We start from the raw sequence: 23,007 nt of genomic DNA, 5'->3' as shown, positions 1-23,007 counted from the left end.
CAGCCTAGCCTATGAATGAATGTTTACAACGTACAGTAGGTGCACAGGTTGAGATCATTTTTAGTAATCAAGGTGACAGACAGTGACACATTCAATACCGAGTTGCACACTCTTGTCTGCATCTAGCTGATATAGGGTGTAATCATTAGTCCAGTTGCAAACAAGAGTTTCTATTGGACAAATGCAGGTATGTTTATCCCCGTTTCATTCCGTTTTCTTCCGTTTCGAAACATTTTACAACAGAAGCGACGCAATGAGTACACCCCTGATCACACGCGAACACAGTTCACTTTTATAGCAGACATACAAACAGTTTGTTGTGTCAATAATTTATTCTCGCAACTATCTACGCACTCTCGTCCTCTCCCCTTTTCCCTTCGCTTGTGGACTTCAGTGCACACCACATCAGCTGTCTGTGACCAGGCGAAACAACTTTTCCAAGCCAAACCTTCATATCATAACCTCTAACCGCTACACACAGCCTATGTCATTGTCACGTCATAGTCAACATAAACTCAGCAAAAAAAGAAACGTCCCTTTTTCAGGAACCTGTCTTTCAAAGAAAATTTGTAAAAATCCAAAATACCTTCACAGATCTTCATTGTAAAGGGTTTAAACACTGTTTCCCATGCTTGTTCAATGAACCATAAACAATTAATGAACATGCACCTGTGGAACGGTTGTTAAGACACTAACAGCTTACAGACGGTAGGCAATTAAGGTCACAGTTATTAAAACTTAGGACACTAAAGAAGCCTTTCTACTGACTCTGAAAAACACCAAAAGAAAGATGCCCAGGGTCCCTGCTCATCTGCGTGAATGTGCCTTAGGCATGCTGCAAGGAGGCATGAGGACTGCAGATGTGTCCAGGGCAATAAATTGCAATGTCCGTACTGTGAGACACCTAAGACAGCACTACAGGGAGACAGGACGGACAGCTGATCGTCCTCGCAGTGGCAGACCACGTGTAACAACACCTGCACAGGATCGGTACATCTGAACATCACACCTGCGGGACAGGTGCAGGATGGCAACAACAACTGCCTGAGTTACACCAGGAATGCACAATCCCTCCATCAGTGCTCAGACTGTCCACAATAGGCTGAGAGAGGCTGGACTGAGGGCTTGTAGGCCTGTTGTAAGGCAGGTCCTCACCAGACATCACCGGCAACAACGTTGCCTTTGGGCACAAACCCACTGTCGCTGGACCAGACAGGACTGGCAAAAAGTGCTCTTCACTGACGTGTCGCGGATTTATCTCACCAGGGGTGATGGTCGGATTCGCGTTTATCGTCGAAGGAATGAGCGTTACACCGAGGTCTGTACTCTGGAACGGGATCGATTTGGAGGTGGAGGGTCCGTCATGGTCTGGGGCGGTGTGTCACAGTATCATCGGACTGAGCTTGTTGTCATTGCAGGCAATCTCAACGCTGTGCGTTACAGGGAAGACCTCCTCCTCCCTCATGTTGTACCCTTCCTGCAGGCTCATCCTGACATGACCCTCCAGCATGACAATGCCACCAGCCATACTGCTCGTTCTGTGCGTGATTTCATGCAAGACAGAAATGTCAGTGTTCTGCCATGGCCAGCGAAGAGCCCGGATCTCATTCCCGTTGAGCACGTCTGGGACCTGTTGGGTCGGTGGGTGAGGGCTGGGCCATTCCCCCCAGAAAAGTCTGGGAACTTGCAGGTGCCTTGGTGGAAGAGTGGGGTAACATCTCACAGCAAGAACTGGCAAATCTGGTGCAGTACATGAGGAGGAGATGCACTGCAGTACTTAATGCAGCTGGTGGCCACACCAGATACTGACTGTTACTTTTGATTTTGACCCCTCCCGCCCTTTGTTCAGGGACACATCAATTTCTGTTAATCACATGTTTGTGGAACTTGTTCAGTTTATGTCTCAGTTGTTGAATCTTGTTATGTTCATACAAATATTTACACATGTCAAGTTTGCTAAAAAATAAATGCAGTTGACAGTGAGAGGACGTTTCTTTTTTTGCTGAGTTTAGCTACTAGAACTAACATGTTAGTAAACTCGATACAATCATGCAGCACAGTGTACAGTCAGCAACAAGCAGTTTAGCAGTTACACCGGTGGGCCCCGTCAGTAATAAATTAATAAAAGTAAAAGCTTACATTGACTTGTAAGAGTTCCAGTGTTGGATAGCCATAGTCAGCACGCCAACATAGCATCCCTCTCTGTTTGAGCCAGGTGTTTGAGTATGCTAAACTATCTAGCTGCATTCGATGCCAGCTAAGTAATTGAAAGTGAAACAAATATTTTCTATGAAATATAGCTCTCGCTCTCTCTCTCTTGCTTGTTCTTAATTTTGGAAGGAATTCATTTATTAAAAACTGTTAAACTATTGTCTTTTTCTTTAGCTTATGCTTTCAGTACTAGATTCATTCTCTGATCATTTGATTGGGTGGACATCATGTCAGTTTATGCTGCGAGAGTTCTGATAGGTTGCAGGACGTCCTGCGGAAGTTGTCATAATTACTGTGTAAGTCTATGGAAGGGGGTGAGAACCACGAGCCTCCTAGGTTTTGTGTTGAAGTCAATGTACCCAGAGGAGGACAGAAGCTAGCTGTCCTCCGGCAACACCATGGTGCTACATCACAGAGTGTTGCTGAGGATACTGTAGATCTTCATTGCAAAACAGTGTGTTTTAATCAATGCTTTGGTGACGTGAATATATTTAGTATAGTTTTATCTAAAAAGGATAACTTTTTAAATGTTTCACTCTAAAAAATGAAAAACTTCACTGAGGAGGATGGTCCTCCCCTTCCTCCTCTGAGGAGCCTCCACTGGCTGAGATGCTAGCAGATAGTTTCATGCTTTATGTTTTTACCTCTGGATGAAATGTTACTTTACACTTCAAAAAGAAAATGGATCATCCTATTACCTGGCGAAAAGCCTGTAGAGATCTCAGGGAGAATCATATCCATTTTAATAGCAATAGCCAAGGCCTCCACAGCCCGGAAGCCTACATGAAAACTCTGATCTCTACAGCCTTTTCACTGTGTGCGTGCATGCATGTGTGTGTGTGTGTGTGTGTGTGTGTTTTGGTGTGTGTATGGCTGGGGGCCCATGGAACTCTTGTTCCATCCCCTCAGTGCTCCTTGAGGTAGGCAACTGTGTGAGTGACAGACAGACACCCCACCGATCCAAAATAAATATGCAAACCCACCGAATCAATTCAGGTATTTTCCAATTGATGAGGTACCTAATGGGGATATGATATGATATGATTGGCTGGTGGTCAGTGACTACTATATGAGATATCATAATGGTGATAAACCTTCAGTGACCCCCAGCCTTTACCTGTAGCTGGCCAAAATCAGGAAGGGATTTTTCATTTATTCCCTGAGCATTGACATTTGTGGTATTGAAAGAGGACACTGAAGACAGTTCAGTGTGTACGCTGAGACATTCTCTTGTTTTCTATTGCAGTTTAATGTGAATGAGTGTCCTGAGTTGTCCATTAGGATGGAAATGGATGGCTCTGACAACTGGACCTGTATGTAATCATTATGTTAGATTGATGTTAAAGAGTCTATAATACAGACTAATACATCTGGATGTAGTATGTGTGCATGTCTGGAGAGAGGATGAATTATGCATTGGGAAGTCTAATATTATTATACAATAAGGGTAATATGGCAGAAAATGCTTCATACCGTTTAAATACAGAGGTGCTACTTTTTAGTAGTGAGTTTCTCAGAGGACAGTGCCTCCACGGTCTGGTGGTGATGCCATCCATGTTTTTGGACTTTACACCCCTGTCTGTCAACCGTCGTGTGCTCCGTTCCGGGTGCGAGTGGTCGTGTGTTTACTCCTGACTCTGCCCTCCCATTGGCTCTCGCTGCCCCGGCTCTGACTAGGTCACAGCTGGTGCTAGTGCTCTGGCACGGCTGGGTGAGCAGACAGCTGTAGGCCCCGGCAACCACAGCTACTGCTCTATCCTCTTCTTATATGTGTTCCATTCTGTCTGCATCTTTTCTACTGTTCCTGTGTGGTGGAAATAGCTTAGAGAGGGGTGATAGGTTGGAAGTGTTGCCACTTTGAGATGAAAATGCCACTGTAAACAATTGTAGTGAGGGCAATTATTACTTCCTGATTCATGATGGTCAAATCAATACTGGCAATGCACATAGAGACTTAACTAAGGCCAGTAATTTATTTGACTCTGATCCCACTTCCCAGCACCAAATACCATTTAAATGATCAGCATATTTCAGCTTGTTTACCTGTGTTAGGAAACAAATGTGCTTATATCATGTCATTATAACACCTTTACGACCCTCTTATGACAGTCCTATTAATCTACCTTTCCCTCTCTCCTTTCTCCTCAGTGGACGACTGCACGGATTGGTCAGTGGACTACTTGAAATACAAAGTGCTTTTGGGGGAACCGGTGCGGATTAAATGTGCTTTATTCTATGGATACATCAGAGCAAACTACACCCACTCCCAGAGTGTGGGACTAAGCCTTATGTGGTATAAAAGTACAGGACACGGAGACTTTGAGGAGCCTATCTCTTTCGACGGCATCAGAATGAACAAGGAGGAGGACGCTATCTGGTTTAGACCCACCGAGCTCCAAGACGTTGGACACTATTCCTGTGTATTGAGGTCAGTTGTTCTGTTATGTTCCTGTGTATTGAGGTCAGTTGTTCTGTTATGTTCCTGTGTATTGAGGTCAGTTGTTCTGTTATGTTCCTGTGTATTGAGGTCAGTTGTTCTGTTATGTTCCTGTGTATTGAGGTCAGTTGTTCTGTTATGTTCCTGTGTATTGAGGTCAGTTGTTCTGTTATGTTCCTGTGTATTGAGGTCAGGTGTTCTGTTATGTTCCTGTGTATTGAGGTCAGGTGTTCTGTTATATCTAGTCAACCTAGAGCAATTTAGTGCTATTAAATATAACTGCTATCTTATCTGGTAGTTGTTGAAGTGCATTGTGGAAATTGGTTATCTTCCTTCCAAAATGGCTGAGTTTCTGTACCTATCCTATTCCTGCTTGTTTACATAGCAGTTGTGGTAAAAGAGTGGGGGAGAGGAGTTTCTGCAACTTATGCACATAAATCAAGCTGCTTTAAAGTCCTCCCCTGCAGATTACTAATGAATTCTCTAATCCCCTGCCAGAAGAGAGTTGGACCTGGGTCCACACTGTTAGAGGCCCTCCCTCACTTAACATGCTTAGTTTTTTTTTCTCCGGGGGACAATAAGGTATTAAGTGTCATTGGCAGACCCATAACTCTTAGGCTTCTCAACTCCTGTTCTTTAACACACCATCTATGGAGTCTGGAGCGAGGGAGGAAAGATATGAAGATGGACAGTTATTCACAGTCGAGAGGTGGTGGTGGAGGAAACAAGAGAGGTGTAGAGAGGCAAAAAAGGAGAAATAATGTACCTCCTCCCCTTGTCGAATAAAGACACCCGACGGAGGACAACATTGTCATTGTCATTGTCTCAACTGGGAGAGGAACCATTGTCAATCCAACATATTCTTTCAGAGCCCCTCCTTTCTCCAAACACTGTAAAACCTGATGAATGGTTTCCCCACAACTTTGGAAAGATTGTGGAAGCTCATGAAAATCAAGTTGTTTCTGTGTTTTGATTGAGCTGTCCCTTTAATAAAGGCTTTGAGGTCTATAAAAAACTCCCAATGCTGTGTTTGCCCTGGTTCTGCCTGCCTGCCACACACACACATACACCACTACCACAGTCAGTGTGACCTCTCTCCTTCTTAGCCTCAATTCAGCTGAGAGAATTTGCCCTGCCGTTCAGCAGCGGTAACACTTGCATTCCCCTAGCTAACTGCCCCTTTGCAGCGCAGCCAGGGAGCATGGCTCAGAGAGGGAACACAGGCAGGCAGTTAGCCAGGGAGCATGACTCAGAGAGTTAATAGAGGCAGGCAGTTAGCCAGCGAGCATGGCTCAGAGAGTTAACACAGGCAGGCAGTTAGCCAGGGAGCATGGCTCAGAGTTAACACAGGCAGGCAGTTAGCCAGGGAGCATGGCTTAGAGAATTAATAGAGGCAGGCAGTTAGCCAGGGAGCATGGCTCAGAGAGTTAACACAGGCAGGCAGTTAGCCAGGGAGCATGGCTTAGAGAGTTAATAGAGGCAGGCAGTTAGCCAGGGAGCATGGCTCAGAGAGTTAACACAGGCAGGCAGTTAGCCAGGGAGCATGGCTTAGAGAATTAATAGAGGCAGGCAGTTAGCCAGGGAGCATGGCTCAGAGTTAGCAGAGGCAGGCAGTTAGCCAGCGAGCATGGCTCAGAGAGTTAATAGAGGCAGGCAGTTAGCCAGGGAGCATGACTCAGAGTTAACACAGGCAGGCAGTTAGCCAGCGAGCATGGCTCAGAGAGTTAACACAGGCAGTCAGTTAGCCAGGGAGCATGGCTCAGAGTTAACACAGGCAGGCAGTTAGCCAGGGAGCATGGCTCAGAGAGTTAACACAGGCAGGCAGTTAGCCAGCGAGCATGGCTCAGAGTTAGCACAGGCAGGCAGGCAGTTAGCGAGCAGCTCCTATCCTCCCTCTTCCATGATTCTCTATTCTATTCAGTGCTGCGGTAGGCTGTGTAGCCGATGCCTGAGGAGGAACACGATCACTCACCGTGGGGTTATTGTGTATTCAGGCCGAAAGAGTTGAGCCAGGAGATTTGATTTGGATGAGTGTGTTGCTTTGTAGTTAGTCACAACTGTTTACACCAATTAGGGGCAACACTGCTATAATGATAGGAAATCATCCCATTGTTATGTTCTTTGCCACTGCGTGCCGTCAACCTTTACCAATCTCCAGGTCCGTAGGAATCGTCGGAAGAGGAAAGAGGGTTTTCTCTAGGGTTTTGACAGGATGCTTCTGGATGCAGTCCCACTGGTTTTAATTCCATCAATGTGCTTTAATTGAATTGTTCAATTGAAGAATTTATGTTATTGATTGGCTGGAGAGTGCACATACCTTATCGTTGCTGTCTGATTAAAACCTCTTCTCTCCTAAACAGAAACATTTCTGGAAATATTTTCCCGTTAACTAAAACACATTTTCTTGGTCCTAGAGTTATGACTGTCCTTACTCCACTCCATCACTGTTTTACCACAACTACTATGTAAACGTCAAGGGCTAGGATAGGTACTGAAACCCAGCCATGTTGGGAGACAGATAACCGATTCCCACACTGCACTTAAAAAACGATCAAATATCACTTTCATTTAATAGCACTAAATTGTGTATCACAGCTCTACAGATGTAGGACCTTCATTTGATCCAGAGGACATTGAGGGGAGTTACTGGTTACAAAAGATGTAATCAAAAAAGGTTCAACCGACAGCGACATTATGTTACCCAGGTAGAAATCCTTGGCTCTCAAACATGGCATGTGTCACGGTTGTCGTAGGGTAAAGCGGACCAAGACGCAGCGGGGAAATGTGCACTCATCTTCATTATTTTTTTTTTTTAAACGGACAAAGAAGGTAAACCAAAATAAATACGTACACAACAAAAACGCAACGACTAATAACAGGCCGGTAAGGCAACAAAGCTATACTCAGCACAATCCCCCCCCCCCTCAAAACACTAAAACAAACACATACCTATATATAGGACCCTCAATCAGAGGCAACTAGAAAACACCTGCCTCCAATTGAGAGTCCAACCCCCAATTATCTAAGCATAGAAATACAAAATACTAGACTAAACATAGAAATACATAACCATAGAACACTGCCCAAAACCCGGAATAATAAATCAAACACCCTACTAAACACACAACCACCCCGAACCACATAAAACAAATACCCCCTGCCACGTCCTGACCAAACTAGAATAACAAATAACCCCTTTTACTGGTCAGGACGTGACAGCATGTGTGTTTCTGTGAGACGTATCTTCACATTGTCCTCCCTGTGATGAGGCAGATTTTGTTCCCTTCCATATGTTGGACATGTTATCTCCCTTAATTAATCTGGAGGATTCATTTAGTCCAAATCTGTTACCAAGTACGCTACATGCCAACATACTGCAACGCTCCATGCTTTTCTGATCAACAGATTGACTTCTGAAACATATTATTAACACTAGACATTAACATTGGAATATCCCTGCCATTTTTGTATCTGTCGGGAAGTTTGCCATTGTAGTCATACAATGAACAGAAAACCGAAAAGGAAGGTTTGCAATTGTGAACAAGCCTTTTCTTTTTCTCTGTAGCTATCCCTAAAGAGAACATTTCACTGGATTGCTTTCCAAGTCAATAAACGTTCACTTCCTTGTCAGGTTGCATTGCTGCTGTCTGGCTGTGCAGCCTGTGGTAGTGAAAAGAGAAAACGTGTTACAGTATTGTTTATTAATAATTATATAGTAATAACTTATTAACCTCTAAGGTTAAGGGCATCTTTCCTTGAATGGCTCATTAGTTCGCTTCATTGTAGGTCGTTTTTAGTGGAGAGCAAAGTGCCTGCCAGTTAGAGCTGGGAAAACCTACTGTACCTTAAAGAGAGAGAAACCCAATGCTCTACTCAACTTCCTCTGTTTCAGGTTCAATACTTCAATGGAAATGTTTTTAAATGTATAGAACTGCTGTATATAGAATCAACCTGCGATTTGACTTAGACTTAAAATCATCCTTTGATTCTGAGAGATGTTCCTTTCAGTGTTTATCTATTCAACATATCACTGACCCCAAACCCCTCATCTTTTCTCATTAAGTTACCCCCTGCTGTACAATATTGTGGTAGATATTGTTGCTGTGTTGACACACATAGTAAAATATGGAAATGGAATGAACAGATCCCAACAATAGCGTGGCTGTCATTATAGAGATATGACTTATAATTCCTCCCCTCTTTTTGGGCCCAATCATCACAACACTGCAGCAGAATCCCAGGATGCGGTCCTTTGGACTCAGCTTTGCATTTTCCTATGTACCAAGGCGCTCGCACATGTTAACATATTGAATTTAGATTAGGCAGTGGGCACAGTGAGGGAGACAAAAGAGGAACGTTGTGGTTGTAGAGAGAAAGAGATTAGGATCAGGGTCTTTGAGCAGAGCATGGATGGAAGGAGTCATTGCTGTATCTTATAAACCACGCCAGCAGAATGTGTGATTTACTTCGAAAAGTCACTATCGCACTTTAATCTGTGTCGCTACAGCCTCTCTTCCACTCTGGGTGGTTTTCTTCACCTACATTTTTATTTTCATCTTTTCATTTCAGGACAAACACTGTTACTTTGATTATTAGAAATGCTGCATGTATTATTATGTCAAGCGGATGAAGCCTGTCAGTCATGTATGTACAGTATACATCTAGCCTTTTCACCAGATGTCAGTGGAGAGTGTATGATAGAACACTAATAATGAGGCAGATATATGCATGTAGTTTTAGTCCTTCAGAACACACATGTAGCGACCCAATGACCCCACAACCTTTCAAACCTTATTTCCCTCCCCCTCAGTGTCCCCACAACCTTTCAACCCTTATCTCTCACCCCTCAGTGTCCCCACAACCTTTCAACCCTTATCTCTCACCCCTCAGTGTCCCCACAACCTTTCAACCCTTATCTCTCACCCCTCAGTGTCCCCACAACCTTTCAACCCTTATTTCCCTCCCCCTCAGTGTCCCCACAACCTTTCAACCCTCATCTCCCTCTCTCCCCTCAGTGTCCCCACAACCTTTCAAACCTTATCTCTCTCCCCCTTAGTGTCCCCACAACCTTTCAACCTTTATCTCTCCCCCTCAGTGTCCCCACAACCTTTCAACCTTTATCTCTCTCCCCCTCAGTGTCCCCACAACCTTTCAACCTTTATCTCTCACCCCTCAGTGACCCCACAACCTTTCAACCCTAATCTCTCTCCCCCTTAGTGTCCCCACAACCTTTCAACCCTTATCTCTCCCCCTCAGTGTCCCCACAACCTTTCAACCCTTATCTCTCTCCCCCTCAGTGTCCCCACAACCGTTCAACCTTTATCTCTCACCCCTCAGTGACCCCACAACCTTTCAACCCTAATCTCTCTCCCCCTCAGTGTCCCCACAACCGTTCAACCTTTATCTCTCACCCCTCAGTGACCCCACAACCTATCAACCCTCATCTCTATTCCCCTCGGTGACCCCACAACCCTTCAACCCTCACCTCTCTCCCCCGCAGTCTCTATCTCAATCTCTCTCCCCCTCTCAATCTCTCTCCATCTCTCTCCTCCCGATCTCTCTAATAGTAAATCTTCCCTCTCTTCCACTGTGATGCTGCTCTATATGATGTTAAACTGTGTATTCTAGGTATGCCTTGAGTCTCTGTGTGTGTGTGTGTGTGTGTGTGTGCGCGCACGCGTGTGTGTGTGTACGTGTGTGTGTTGCTCTATGTGTGTGTGTTGCTCTGAGCTCCAGCCCACTTCTCGGCTGCACTAAGAGAAGTCAGAGGGCACCAATGTAAAAGGAAACCGGGCTCGCCAGCCTGCCTGTGCTGTGCTGTGGCCGCAGGGCCAGATGGATTACCACGACATGTACTGCGAGCATGCGCTGACCAATTAGCAAGTGTCTTCACTGACATTTTCAACTTCTCCCTGTCCGAGTCTGTAATACCAACATGTTTCAAGCAGACCACCATAATGCCTGTGCCCAAGAACACTAAGGTAACCTGCCTAATTGACTACTGACCTGTAGCACTCACGTCTGTAGCCATGAAGTGCTTTGAAAGGCTGGTCATGGCTCACATCAACACCATCATCCCAGAAACCCTAGACCCACTCCAATTTGCATACCGCCCCAACAGATCCACGGATGATGCAGTCTCTATTGCACTCCACACTGCCCTTTCCCACCTGGACAAAAGGAACACCTATGTGAAAATGCTATTCATTGACTACAGCTCATCGTTCAACACCATAGTGCCCTCAAAGCTCATCAATAAGCTAAGGACCCTGGGACTAAACACCTCCCTCTGCAACTGGATCCTGGACTTCCTGACGGGCCGCCCCCAGTTAGTAAGGGTAGGTAACAACACATCCGCCATTCTGATCCTCAACATGGGGGCCCCTCATGGGTGTGTGCTCCTGGTGCCCCCTTCTGTACTCCCTGTTCACTCATGACTGCACGGCCAGGCACGACTCCAACACCATCATTAAATTTGCCGATGACATAACAGTGGTAGGCCTGATCACCGACAACAACGAGACAGCCTATGGGGGGAGGTCAGAGACCTGGCCGTGTGGTGCCAGGACAACAACCTCTCCCTCAATGTGATCAAGACTAAGGAGATGATTGTGGACTACAGGAAAAGGAGGACCGAGCACGCCCCCATTCTCATCGACAGGAATGCAGTGGAGCAGGTTGAGAGCCTCAAGTTCCTTGGTGTCCACATCACCAGCAAACTAACATGGTCCAAGCACACCATGACAGTCGTGAAGCGGGCACGACAAAACCTATTCCCCCTCAGGAGACTGAAAAGATTTGGCATTGGTCCTCAGATCCTCAAAGGTTCTACAGCTGCACCATCGAGAGCATCCTGACTGGTTGCATCACTGCCTGGTATGAGAACTCCTCGGCCTCCGACCGCAAGGCACTACTGAGGGTAGTGCGAACGGCCCAGTACATCACTGGGGCCAAGCTTCCTGCCATCCAGGAATTCTATACCAGGTGGTGTCAGAGGAAGGCCCTAAAAATTGTAAAAGACTCCAGCCAACCTAGTCATAGACTGTTCTCTCTGCTACCGCACGGCAAGCAGTACTGGAGTGCCAAGTCTAGGTCCAAGAGGTTTCTAAACAGCTTCTACCCCCAAGCCATAAGACTCCTGAACATCTAGTCAAATGGCTACCCAGACTATTTGCATTGCCCCCCCTTCCCCCTCCCCTCCCCTCTCCACACCACTGCCACTCTCTATTGTCATCTATGCATAGTCACTTTAATTAACTCTACCTTCATGTACATACTAGCTTAACTAACCGGTGCCCCGCACATTGACTCTGTACCGGCACCCCCCTGTATATATTGTTATTTTTTACTGCTCCTCTTTAATTACTTGTTACTTTTATCTCTTATTCTTATCCGTATTTTTTTATACTGCACTGTTGGTTAGGGGCTCATAAGTAAGCATTTCACTGTAAGGTCTACACCTGTTGTGTTCAGAGCATGTGATGAATAACATTTGGTTTGATTTGATTCGGTATGCTAATATGAGCAAACAGAGATGTCACAGAGCCACATGAAGGAATAGTTCAGGGGAATCCGCAGTAAGCAGTTGGCTGTTCACCTGCATTCAGGGCCTTCGTGTTATTAATGGTGTCTAGGCATGTCCTGTCCTACCATGCCTTGGCTGTCACCAGAGGAAGGAGAGACTGGATTAGTATTCCACTGCAGGGCCCAGCTGGTGATCTCTCAGTCAAATGGGACGTCCAGAGACACTCCGTCACTCAGCCACCAGTCAAGCACTGTCCCATTGATCCAACCCCGCCGTCACAGCCAATCAGAGCCAGAGACTAAGGAGGGGGGGGCTGGATGGGGAGGTGAGGTGGAGTGTATGATGTATTCTAGACTGTGTTTGTGTTATGTCTACCTGGCAGGCAGCTGGCTGTTGTCTGTGTGAGGCTGGGAGGTGAGTGAGTGTGTGGAGACAGAATTACCTCTTGGTGGTAATGCTTTCTAGTAACAAATGGTAGCCTTCTCTCTCTGCCCTTTGATGAGGAAAACATACATACACACACAAATGCACACACACACACACACACACGCACATGCACACACATTCCCAATTTCAATGTACTAGACAGGGGACACCTCGTGGTATGGCCTTGAGTGGAGAGTGATGTGAGAAATGTTTTATAAATTCATTCGCTATGAATTATGGAATCTTCCTACTATTTAAACTCATCAGAGAATACATGGTCCATTAAAAAGGATGATGAAGTACATTGTTAGGCAAACTGGAGTCATTTATATTATCTTGAGGAAGCAGTGAACTATAGTTTTTTGGAATGGCACAGGTGTAAAGGTTTTGTCTAGGAAGTAAAACCGAAATTCCACTGTGTCTGAAATACATTCAGGGTACCACAAAGTGATCCTTTTAACTGTGGCACCACATATATTGTGTGACCATTTTACAGAACGATTACTGTGTAATACTGAGGTTTCGCCCTCTGTTTAATATCTGCCACTCGACAGTAACGATGCATTGACAGTGAGCTATTACACAAATATACGTCCTAATACTTCAACCAGCCACTTGTGTGCTTTCTGTGAGGTTTCCCAAGGCCTCTCTCAGGGTGCTTCCCAAATAACACTCTATCCCCTATATAGTGCACGGGCCCTGGTCAAAAGTAGTACACCATATAGGTAACAGGGTACCATTTGGGATGCATACTCGATGTGATTGGAATAGGATTTAATCCAGCGGATGCATGTGTTACGGTCTGCATCAATCTGTTAGACACTCTTCACGCTTTTACTGATTGGAGATTTGTCCTGTGCTCTTGCCTCAGTTCCATTTGATTAAGCTTGAAGCCTGAATCCCAGAGGCTGCATGCGAGAGGAAATCTGAGGCTGGGATTGGCTGAGGAGATGGGTGGCGTTACCGGTCGGCTACTGGGTGATGCCACATCCTCACCTGTCACAATCGTGTGTGCTCGCACGGCTACCCAGGACAATTCTTTTGAAAGGTCACATGTTACTAATTTCTCAAATGGAAATTTGCCCCTGTACCTTACTGGGCCAATTGTGCGCCGCCCTATGGGACTCCCAATTCCGACCGGTTGTGATACAGCCTGGATTCAAACCAGGGTGTCTGTAGTGACGCCTCTAACACTCGGGAGCCCAAACACATGACACATGAAACATATGAAAACCACATGTTTCATTCCGTTCCATTTATTCCATTCCTCCCACCAGCCTCCACTGCCGTGAACATTTGACATGAGTGTATGGTAGATATTATTAGTATATTGTAATATTACAAAATTACTCTGGAATCATCAGTAGGCTACAGCAGAGGTATTCAACTCTTACCCTACGAGGTCCGGAGCCTGCTGGTTTTCTGTTCTACCTAATAATTCATTTCCCTCACCTGTTGTCCCATGTCTAAATCAGTCCCTGATCGGAGAGGAACAATTAAAAAATGCAGTGGAACTGGCTTCTTGGTCCAGAGTTAAGTTTGAAGGGAATCTGCTATCTGCTATCGTTTTTTTGTTGTTGTTGCGACTTTTAGATTCTGTTTGTTTGTTTGAAATGAAATCACTATATAAAATAAATCTATTATTATTATTATCTGCACTATGCCTCCCAAGCCAAGTAGGCAGGCTGAGAGAAAGGCATCAAACTAGACTTGGACCAGCAGTATCTGATAGGAGAGACACTGACCTTCTCTCGTCATATCAGATGGGGTTTTTATCTGCCAGACAAAATGTCAGAATGCACTTTCTTCCTCAACAGAATCCAATTGACACTGCCTCCCTCCCCCATCCCCACCCTCTTCCCATCCCTGCATCGCAGCCCCCTATTCACAAACGCTAGAACTCTGAGCGAGACAACCCCAATACTACAGCTGTCAGTCAAGGAAGGAGAAGCATAACATGAACAGGTTATTCAGACGTTTGGAAAAAAGAGAAAGAATCAAAGTGGTTTGGAACTTGGAACTTTAAAGAGGCACTTTGACCATTTTACTCTCTCATTGGAATATGTATGTACCAAACGGATATAGGCCTACTTAGTGTATAGGTTTTAGTATGCATGGTATTTCTGAGTGGCCATACATTTTGCCCGTAGGCTTTGGGAGGACAAATGAATAAGGTCACGGTAAAATGAAAGAGAAAAATTGTTTCATAAAGTTATGGAATCTAGTTGGAAATACAGGGTTGGGTGAAATAATTTCCCTCAAGGCACCGTTCACTGATGGATTAGAGACTGGGTAATAGAGCAAGACAGACTACTGCATGTTAAAGGTAACAGCACAGCTAGAGTTAGGACAGCCAAGGCACTGCCAAAAGCTCTCAGTCAGATGGATGACATTGGAGTTCTCCATCACACCTGGAATGAAAAACGAGAACTTTGCATAAGATGTGCAGATAAAGAAAACGAAGGCGTGGTGACTAAAGTAGATCATTGAGGTGCTGTATAACCAGTCACATAATGAAGGTGTGGTGACTAAAGTAGATCATTGAGGTGCTGTATAACCAGTCACATAATGAAGGTGTGGTGACTAAAGTAGATCATTGAGGTGCTGTATAACCAGTCACATAATGAAGGTGTGGTGACTAAAGTAGATCATTGAGGTGCTGTATAACCAGTCACATAATGAAGGTGTGGTGACTAAAGTAGATCATTGAGGTGCTGTATAACCAGTCACATAATGAAGGTGTGGTGACTAAAGTAGATCATTGAGGTGCTGTATAACCAGTCACATAATGAAGGTGTGGTGACTAAAGTAGATCATTGAGGTGCTGTATAACCAGTCACATAATGAAGGCGTGGTGACTAAAGTAGATCATTGAGGTGCTGTATAACCAGTCACATAATGAAGGCGTGGTGACTAAAGTAGATCATTGAGGTGCTGTATAACCAGTCACATAATGAAGGTGTGGTGACTAAAGTAGATCATTGAGGTGCTGTATAACCAGTCACATAATGAAGGCGTGGTGACTAAAGTAGATGTCACGGTTGTCGTAATGAGAAGCGGACCAAAGTGCAGCATGTGTGTCGTTCCACATTTTATTTACACTGTGAAACTATGCAATACATATAAATAAACTGAATGACAAAAACAACAAACCGTGACGCAGAGGTGAACCATACACTGACTCAAAGATAATCTCCCACAAACCCAGGTGGAAAAAAAACCTACTTAAGTATGATCTCCAATTAGAGACAACGAGAACCAGCTGCCTCTAATTGGAGATCATCCCAAACAAAACCCCAACATAGAAATACAAAACTAGAACCTGAACATAGAAATAGAAAACATAGAAGAAGAAAAAACCTGTCACGCCCTGACCTACTCTACCATAGAAAATAACATCTTTCTATGGTCAGGACGTGACAGTAGATCATTGAGGTACTGTATAACCAGTCACATAATGAAGGTGTGGTGACTAAAGTAGATCATTGAGGTGCTGTATAACCAGTCACATAATGCTTGTGATGCAGCAAAGTTCCATCTTATCCTCTCTCCCCTACATGGATAACAGATCCTGCATGGAGAGAAGTGTGTGTGTGTGTGTGTGTGTGTGTGTGTGTGTGTGTGTGTGTGTGTGTGTGTGTGTGTGTGTGTGTGTGTGTGTGTGTGTGTGTGTGTGTGTGTGTGTGTGTGTGTGTGTGTGTGTTTGGGGGAGAGACATTTAATGACTGCAAAAACACCAGCAAATCAGCTCCAAGTGATTTTAATTTTGGAAATGTATTCCAAAGCATTCCAACGCATAACAGAGAGAGAGAGATATATGTGTTCATATACACATGTAAGCAAGGTTTGGAATGATAATGTTTTAGTCAAATATTATCTGTTTGTGCTTCTTGCAGTCCATTTGCAGTCTACAAATTATTTGTAATTATGTTCTGGCCCCCTGACCATCCACTCAAGAAAAGGTCGTCCCACGGCTGAATCTAGTTGATGATCCCTGGTATTGAAGATCAACATGTGTCTCTCTCCATAGTCATTTATGGAGACGTGAAATCCGCAAGCGGCTGAGTAGCTCAACATTTTGGTCCTTCTCCCCAGAGACAGAGGCTAAGTGGAGGCCTGTTGGCCCACAGTGAGGTTTGGGGAGTGGGCAGTTAATCACCTGGCCTCGTGTGCTGACAGATGAGGTATGGAGCAGGCCACAGGTAGAGCCTCAGTCCTCCCACCACTCCTCACCGCCTCCCACCGCAGCACGCCACGCCAACCTGACCTTCGCTTGGGTCATAAAAAATGCACTGGCCATAAAAGACTGATTATGGGTAATCTGTAGCCCTGGTCTGTCTGGCCACTGGGTGGAGGTTGTCATCAGCGCTGATTTGGCATCTGCTAGCTGGCTGGTTGTTTGCCGAGCGCTGGACTGAGTTGGGCTAGCATGCCTCATGGTGGAGCTTGATGTACCAGCAAGGTCCAGCTAAAGGTCATGGCCCGCTGTCCATGGCACTGGTTTCACCAGTGTGTGAGATTTTGATGTATAGTCCAGTCGAATACAAGCAGATGTGTTAAGGGTTGAAAGGAGTTTGACAATTGTCCAAGTTATCTTTTTATTGAGTGACGGGGATTTATTGTAAACATTTGTGACAATGTTTATACATTATTATTACTTTAAGCTATACCTCTAATGAGAATCAACAAGTGTTCAATTACCTGCTCTATTAAAGTAGAACTTGCAGATCTTTTAATTAAGAATTCAGTAATGAATTAATCCCACAGGTACCTTGCGATCTGAGGAGAATGGTTTCACATTAATTCTACAGCTTGGAGCTATAATATCACAGGGAACAGAGACTGAGTTAAAGTAGAGGGAATTATGTTCCATCTTTCTCTTCAACCAAAACAAGGGAGATGATGTCATAAATGAGGTTAGGAGAGAATAATTAAGAATGGATGTAATGATTTTACCAAGTTGATTTTGCCAAGTTGGGCCCTTGGTATCTAATTTCAATTACAATAATGTGTGATTAATAATTTATCAAGCTCCTGAAATAATGACCTTGTCCTAAAAATGATGAATTCATTTTGACATGAGAGCAAGCAAGAGCAGGGAATAGTTTATCCTCAATGGTGCTGTTTTACATTACACCCCAAATTGGTATTTTTTAATTGTTTGTAAAAAGTGGCTGTACTAAACTGATACAACAATCATTCATACAGTCAACATTGTGTTGGTCATAATTTTAATAAGGTGAGGTAGTCATTTCATCGTTTACCTACCATCCATTACTCCTACCCTGGATTTGACTAGATGGTATACAGCTTTTGTCAGATTTGACTTTTTGTAGTAGGTTAGGAGAATTTAAGCAGCAGGTTAAGGGAATTAACATAGCAGGTTAGAAGAATTAGATTAAGTTTATGAAAAGGGTTAGCTAAAATGCCAAAGAAACGACTTTTGCTGTCAATATCACAAAAACTCTATCCCTTATAGCCATGACCTCCTTCCCTGTCGCATATTGCAAATCCTCCATTTGCCCTCCGGCTCTATGTGTGCAAACTGTCAGCCAAGGTGTTCTCCACTCTAATATGAACTGAATGGTATCTGTCTGCCATTGCCTTGACATTGCACAGCAGCCTCTCGTCAGCTCCATTTGACATGCTGTCATTAATATTGTGGTATTACCTTGGTATAACCAATATATCCAAAAGTATACTAAGCTGAGTACTTTAGTATGCACTATGCCAGTGTTTCCCAACTCCGGTCCTCAAGGACCCCCAACAGTACATGTTTTTGTTGTGGCCCTCGACAAGCACACCTGTTTCTACTTGTCAACTAATCATCAAGCCAGTTGAACCAGGTGTTTTTGTCTGGGGCTGCAACAAAAATGTGTGCTGTCGGGGGTACTGGAGGACCGGAGTTGGGAACCACTGCAGTATACAGAAGCCTATACTTCCTGTCTAGTAGACATTTAGTTATGAGTATACAGTAATTGATGTACAGTGGACTGAAAGCGGTGTGTTTGTCCTGGCCATATTGTTCATGAATATACAGTCTAGATAGTGCTACTGAAAACAAAGCAGTACTGTTCTCCATCCCCCTGGCTCTCTTGCTTAAAAGGCAGTGTGACGGATGTGAACCGTTGGAAAGACATCGTAGGACAAAGTGTTGGCCCGGGCCATCGATCACTCAACAGCCAGGCTGACACTATTCTCTCTCTCTCTCCCACCGGGCGAGTTTATCAGCACTGCCCAGAATATTTAACAGGGGGAGCGGACCCGGGGGATCTCATTTGCACAGGTGTCCATCTGGTGCGAGTTGTCTGGGATAATCTCCACATCATGTCGCATTTGCATCCTCCGCTTCATAAAATGGGCAGACTTAATCGGACAGACCGCGGTGCCCAGTAGAGGGTGTGTCTGACTATGGCCTTTGCTTACTGTTTGCTAATCTGCAAGGCTGCGCTAATGCCGTGGCAATTATAGAAGGATTCCACTTGTTATAATTGGTTGTTGGTTCAGCCTCAAATCTGTGTTACCAGCTTGCGCCCCTGAAATTACCCAATGAGGTTTTCCTAAATGTTGTCATTTGTTGAAATCTGTAGACCAGAAGGATTTGATATTATGGGCCAATTGATACAGTGCTTACCCTCTTGAAGAACTAGGCTACACAGCTACTGATGCTAGTCGTGAGTGGAGACAATCTTATTAGCTGTAGATGCATAGACGGATCAAAGGTCACACTGATTGAGCTCATTGATCACATTAGGCTGGCTTTTCCCTCCGACATTGTATGGAATTCCCTGCACACTCAATACCTCTGTCCATTGAGTCCAAAAATCCATGAATCCTTGCCTAAGAATCACTCATCTGGAGTCAAAGGCCAAACATGAACCTGTTTACCTAGCTATAAAAAACCTCAACCAGGTGTGATGACTGATGTATTACTATGGCTGTGGAAGGGTATACTGCAATCGACGCAAACTCCCTGCTCATTTACGTGAGCATGCTACTGGAGTTCCTGCTGGTGTGGGCCAATTGTTATTGAACAGTTGTACAGATTCAACACAGAGCGATTATTAGACTGAGCACAGTGCAATTGTACCACACAGTATGGGGCCATAGTGTTGTACATGACTGGGTTGCCAGACTTGGCATTTACATTATTCCCTCACAGCTTTCTCAACTGTATCCTATGCAGTACAGTCACAGTTGTAGTCCTCTGGGCTGATAGGCTTTTCTCTATCAGGTCTGACCAAAATATCAATTCTGGCAAGTAATTTTCTGCTAGCTTGCGCTGTATCTGCATAACGCATCGAAACAAAAGGCTCACTCAATCTTCACTGCTGTTGACTTTCAGAACTGCCGTTCTGCATTAACCCTCGTCTCCCTTCCACCTCGGCTTTCCCCACTTTTCTTTTGTCGTTGCCATCGATAATTTGTGATAACCAGGTTCATCTCTCCCTCATCATTTCCATTCCTCCTGGATGGGTGAGAAAACATAATGCAGCTCTGTATGAACGGTCCGGACAACCAGCCACGGCTGAGTGGAGGTGAAGAGATGATTTTTCACGTTGACGAGAGAGTAGAATGTCAAACTTTCCCATATTCTCCCCCCGAACCAGATGGCTCACTGTATCTGAGTGTCAATGGTTTAGATCAAACAAGTAGGGCTGACTCTAAAAGCTTAATGAGTTAAGAATGTTTTGATCCGTTATTAAAGTATCTGCATTTACTTTCCAAATGTATACTGGACAAAAATATAAACGATTTTTACTGAGTTGCAGTATATATAAGGAAATCAGTCAATTGAAATACATTCATTTGGCCCTAATCTATTGAATTCACATAACTGGGCAGGGACACAGCCATACCCATACCGACTGGTGAGCCACTGGGGAGCCAGGCCCAGCCAAGCAGTATTAGTTTTTCCCCACAAAAGGGCTTTATTACAGTTTATTACAGTTTCATCAAATGCATACTGTATCAATACCTGTCAACATATAGTGATAGTGGCGTGAGAGAACGATGTTATACAAAAATGATTAAACTTATTGATTTGTTCACTTGTGTTTTGCAGGAATTCCACATATTGTATGAAAGTGTCCATGTCACTGACAGTGGCGGAGAACGACACAGACCTCTGCTACAACTCCAAAATGAGGTACTTCGAGAAGGCAGAGTTAAGCAAAAGTAAAGATATCACCTGTCCGGACATTGAGGATTATGTCCAGCCGGGGAAGGAGCCAGAGATAGTATGGTACAAGGTAAGAGTCCACTATAACATTATGTCTGTAACTTATTTCAGATTGAATGCCATAGGGGCAGTGTCAAGGATACAAATTAAGGCAGGTTCTCCACTGAGCCTGCTTTTTAGCCCAGGATTAGGCCTAGTATGTGTCTGGGAAACCGCTGCTATGTGTCATTTATCAAATGTGACATATATTTATCAGCGTATAATCAGAACTGTATGATCATGTAAATATATAAAAAAAATGAGAGATGACTTTTTAATTTTTTATATATTATTATTTTAGTCTAAGTATACTTGTATGTATTGTAGCCTATGTGCTAGCTTGATGACAGTAGGTAGATTTATTTACATTTTAGTAATTTAGCAGACGCTCTTATCCAGAGCGACTTACAGTAGAGTGCATACATTACATTTTAAATACTGGCCCCCCGTGGGAATTGAACCCACAACCCTGGCGTTGCAAGCGCCATGCTCTACCAACTGAGCTACAGCAACAGAGCACCCACTTACATGTCATTTGTTTTTCATGAGACTCAAACCGTCTGGGGAAAAGGGGCCACAGCCCACGTTCATGATGTAAATAGTCTAGAAGACAAAGAAATTAACTCCTCCCCCCCCCCCCAAACGACTGGGGGGTCCTCAGAGTCAGAAGTCTGGCTATCTGAGTCGACCAGTGGCCCTCACCGGCCCCGGCCGCCTGCCCACAGTGTAACAGCAGACTGACGGAGTAGCCAACGGAGGCCAGGGGCCAATTCATCAAAACTAGATGAATGTTGGATTAGATGGCCACAGTGCTTCTTCAGTTTCCCAGTGAATCAAATTAAAACATGGATAATGACTGTGGCCCTAAAATATTGTAGTTATTTGCTCTGTCTCTGGAAGCGGAGCTGATTGAGTTCTGGGAGACCCGCGAGCGCAGGTGGAACCAACCCACGGTATTCCAGTTTTCCTGCTGTGGGTGAATGAGTTTGTGTGGCACAAGTTCCCTTTTCCAAAGGCCTCGTTCATCCTCTGGGTTCATTCCCAAAATGAACTGCTTCAACCCAAAACGCTGTTCTTCTAGTGGGAACTTAGCGATATAATGTTGTTTAATAGATCACACTCGTCTCGCCAAAAACAGGAACTCAATACAACAACACTAAATACAAGATGAGAATGCATTTGTGATCAAAGAGATGTTTGAAGTTTGGAATGATTCGATGCATTTCCTCAGGCGCCCATTTTTTCTACAAGTCTACATTGTATGTTGTAAAAAGTGTAATCTAAGTCCAACTGTATACTGCTTTTCTGTTTCTTCGGGCTGTTTTACATTCATGTGCCTTCTCTCTATTTGAATCGAAGGAATGCAAGCCAAAGCAGTGGAGACAAAGCATTGTAAGGAGAAGAGATACTCTCTCTATCCGGGAGGTGCGTGAAGATGACATTGGAAATTACACGTGTGAATTACAGTTTGGCAGCTTCGTGGTGAGAAGAACTACAGAACTATCCGTTACAGGTAAGAAAAACTCCTTTGCGGGTCACATGTGCTCCATGCTGGGCCATTGGGGATAACTTGCATTGTGTTTTTATTGGCATTGATGAATGTTCATGTTGTTTTGTCAGTCAGCGAGGCAGAGTTCATTCTTTGTGGGAGAGCGGATTTAATAATCATTGCTATTGTGCAGCTGTGTCGTGTTCGTCGTCTATTTTGGGGATGGCCACAATAGTTGTTTGCATATGAGCTACAGATCTTCTGCCTGGCTGAAATGAAGAATACGTTTTGATTTAAAAGAAAACACAGATATCTGAGGTGTACATTCAGGGAGAAAATGTTGATGGGATTATGTTGCAGCAGACATCTCATTAGAAATATGTCAGAATGCTGACGTTCATCCAGAGTAGTTATATATATAGATGGTAATGGTAAATCTCTTACTACTTGTTGTTGTGTTGTCACTACCAAACACACCTGTTCTGCTAAGACAGTAGTTGTGAACCTTGTTGTCAGATGGTGGGTTTATTACCTCTGTGCTGTCGTGATTTCAGCTGGCGGTCTTAATTGCTAAGTAGTACAATTTGCACAGAGCCACTTCATCACTTTTTTTTAACTAAGACTGTTCAAATATTAAAGCTTGAACTTAACGTTCCTTATCTTTAGAGGTAGGGGTGTGACAGAATAGAGATCGCTTG

The 23,007-nt window shown here is 44.3% G+C and overlaps 1 protein-coding gene across 2 annotated transcripts in view; it reads left to right on the top strand.

Annotated features, from left to right (window-relative positions):
- LOC106574938 (interleukin-1 receptor accessory protein-like 1-B) overlaps positions 1-23,007 on the top strand; it is a 332,683-nt gene that overhangs the window by 117,805 nt on the left and 191,871 nt on the right. For both annotated transcript variants that reach the window (XM_045697956.1, XM_045697955.1), the window contains exons 3-5: positions 4,360-4,639; positions 20,665-20,851; positions 22,180-22,333. In XM_045697956.1, the coding sequence (XP_045553912.1) occupies positions 4,360-4,639; positions 20,665-20,851; positions 22,180-22,333 (621 nt within the window). The remainder of the gene's footprint in view (positions 1-4,359; positions 4,640-20,664; positions 20,852-22,179; positions 22,334-23,007) is intronic.

The sequence above is a fragment of the Salmo salar genome, chromosome ssa16, assembly GCF_905237065.1.
Source record: "Salmo salar chromosome ssa16, Ssal_v3.1, whole genome shotgun sequence".
Classification (NCBI taxonomy): Eukaryota; Metazoa; Chordata; class Actinopteri; order Salmoniformes; family Salmonidae; genus Salmo; species Salmo salar.
Note: the sequence above shows the minus strand (reverse complement) of the source record. Positions and strands in the feature narration are given on the sequence as shown.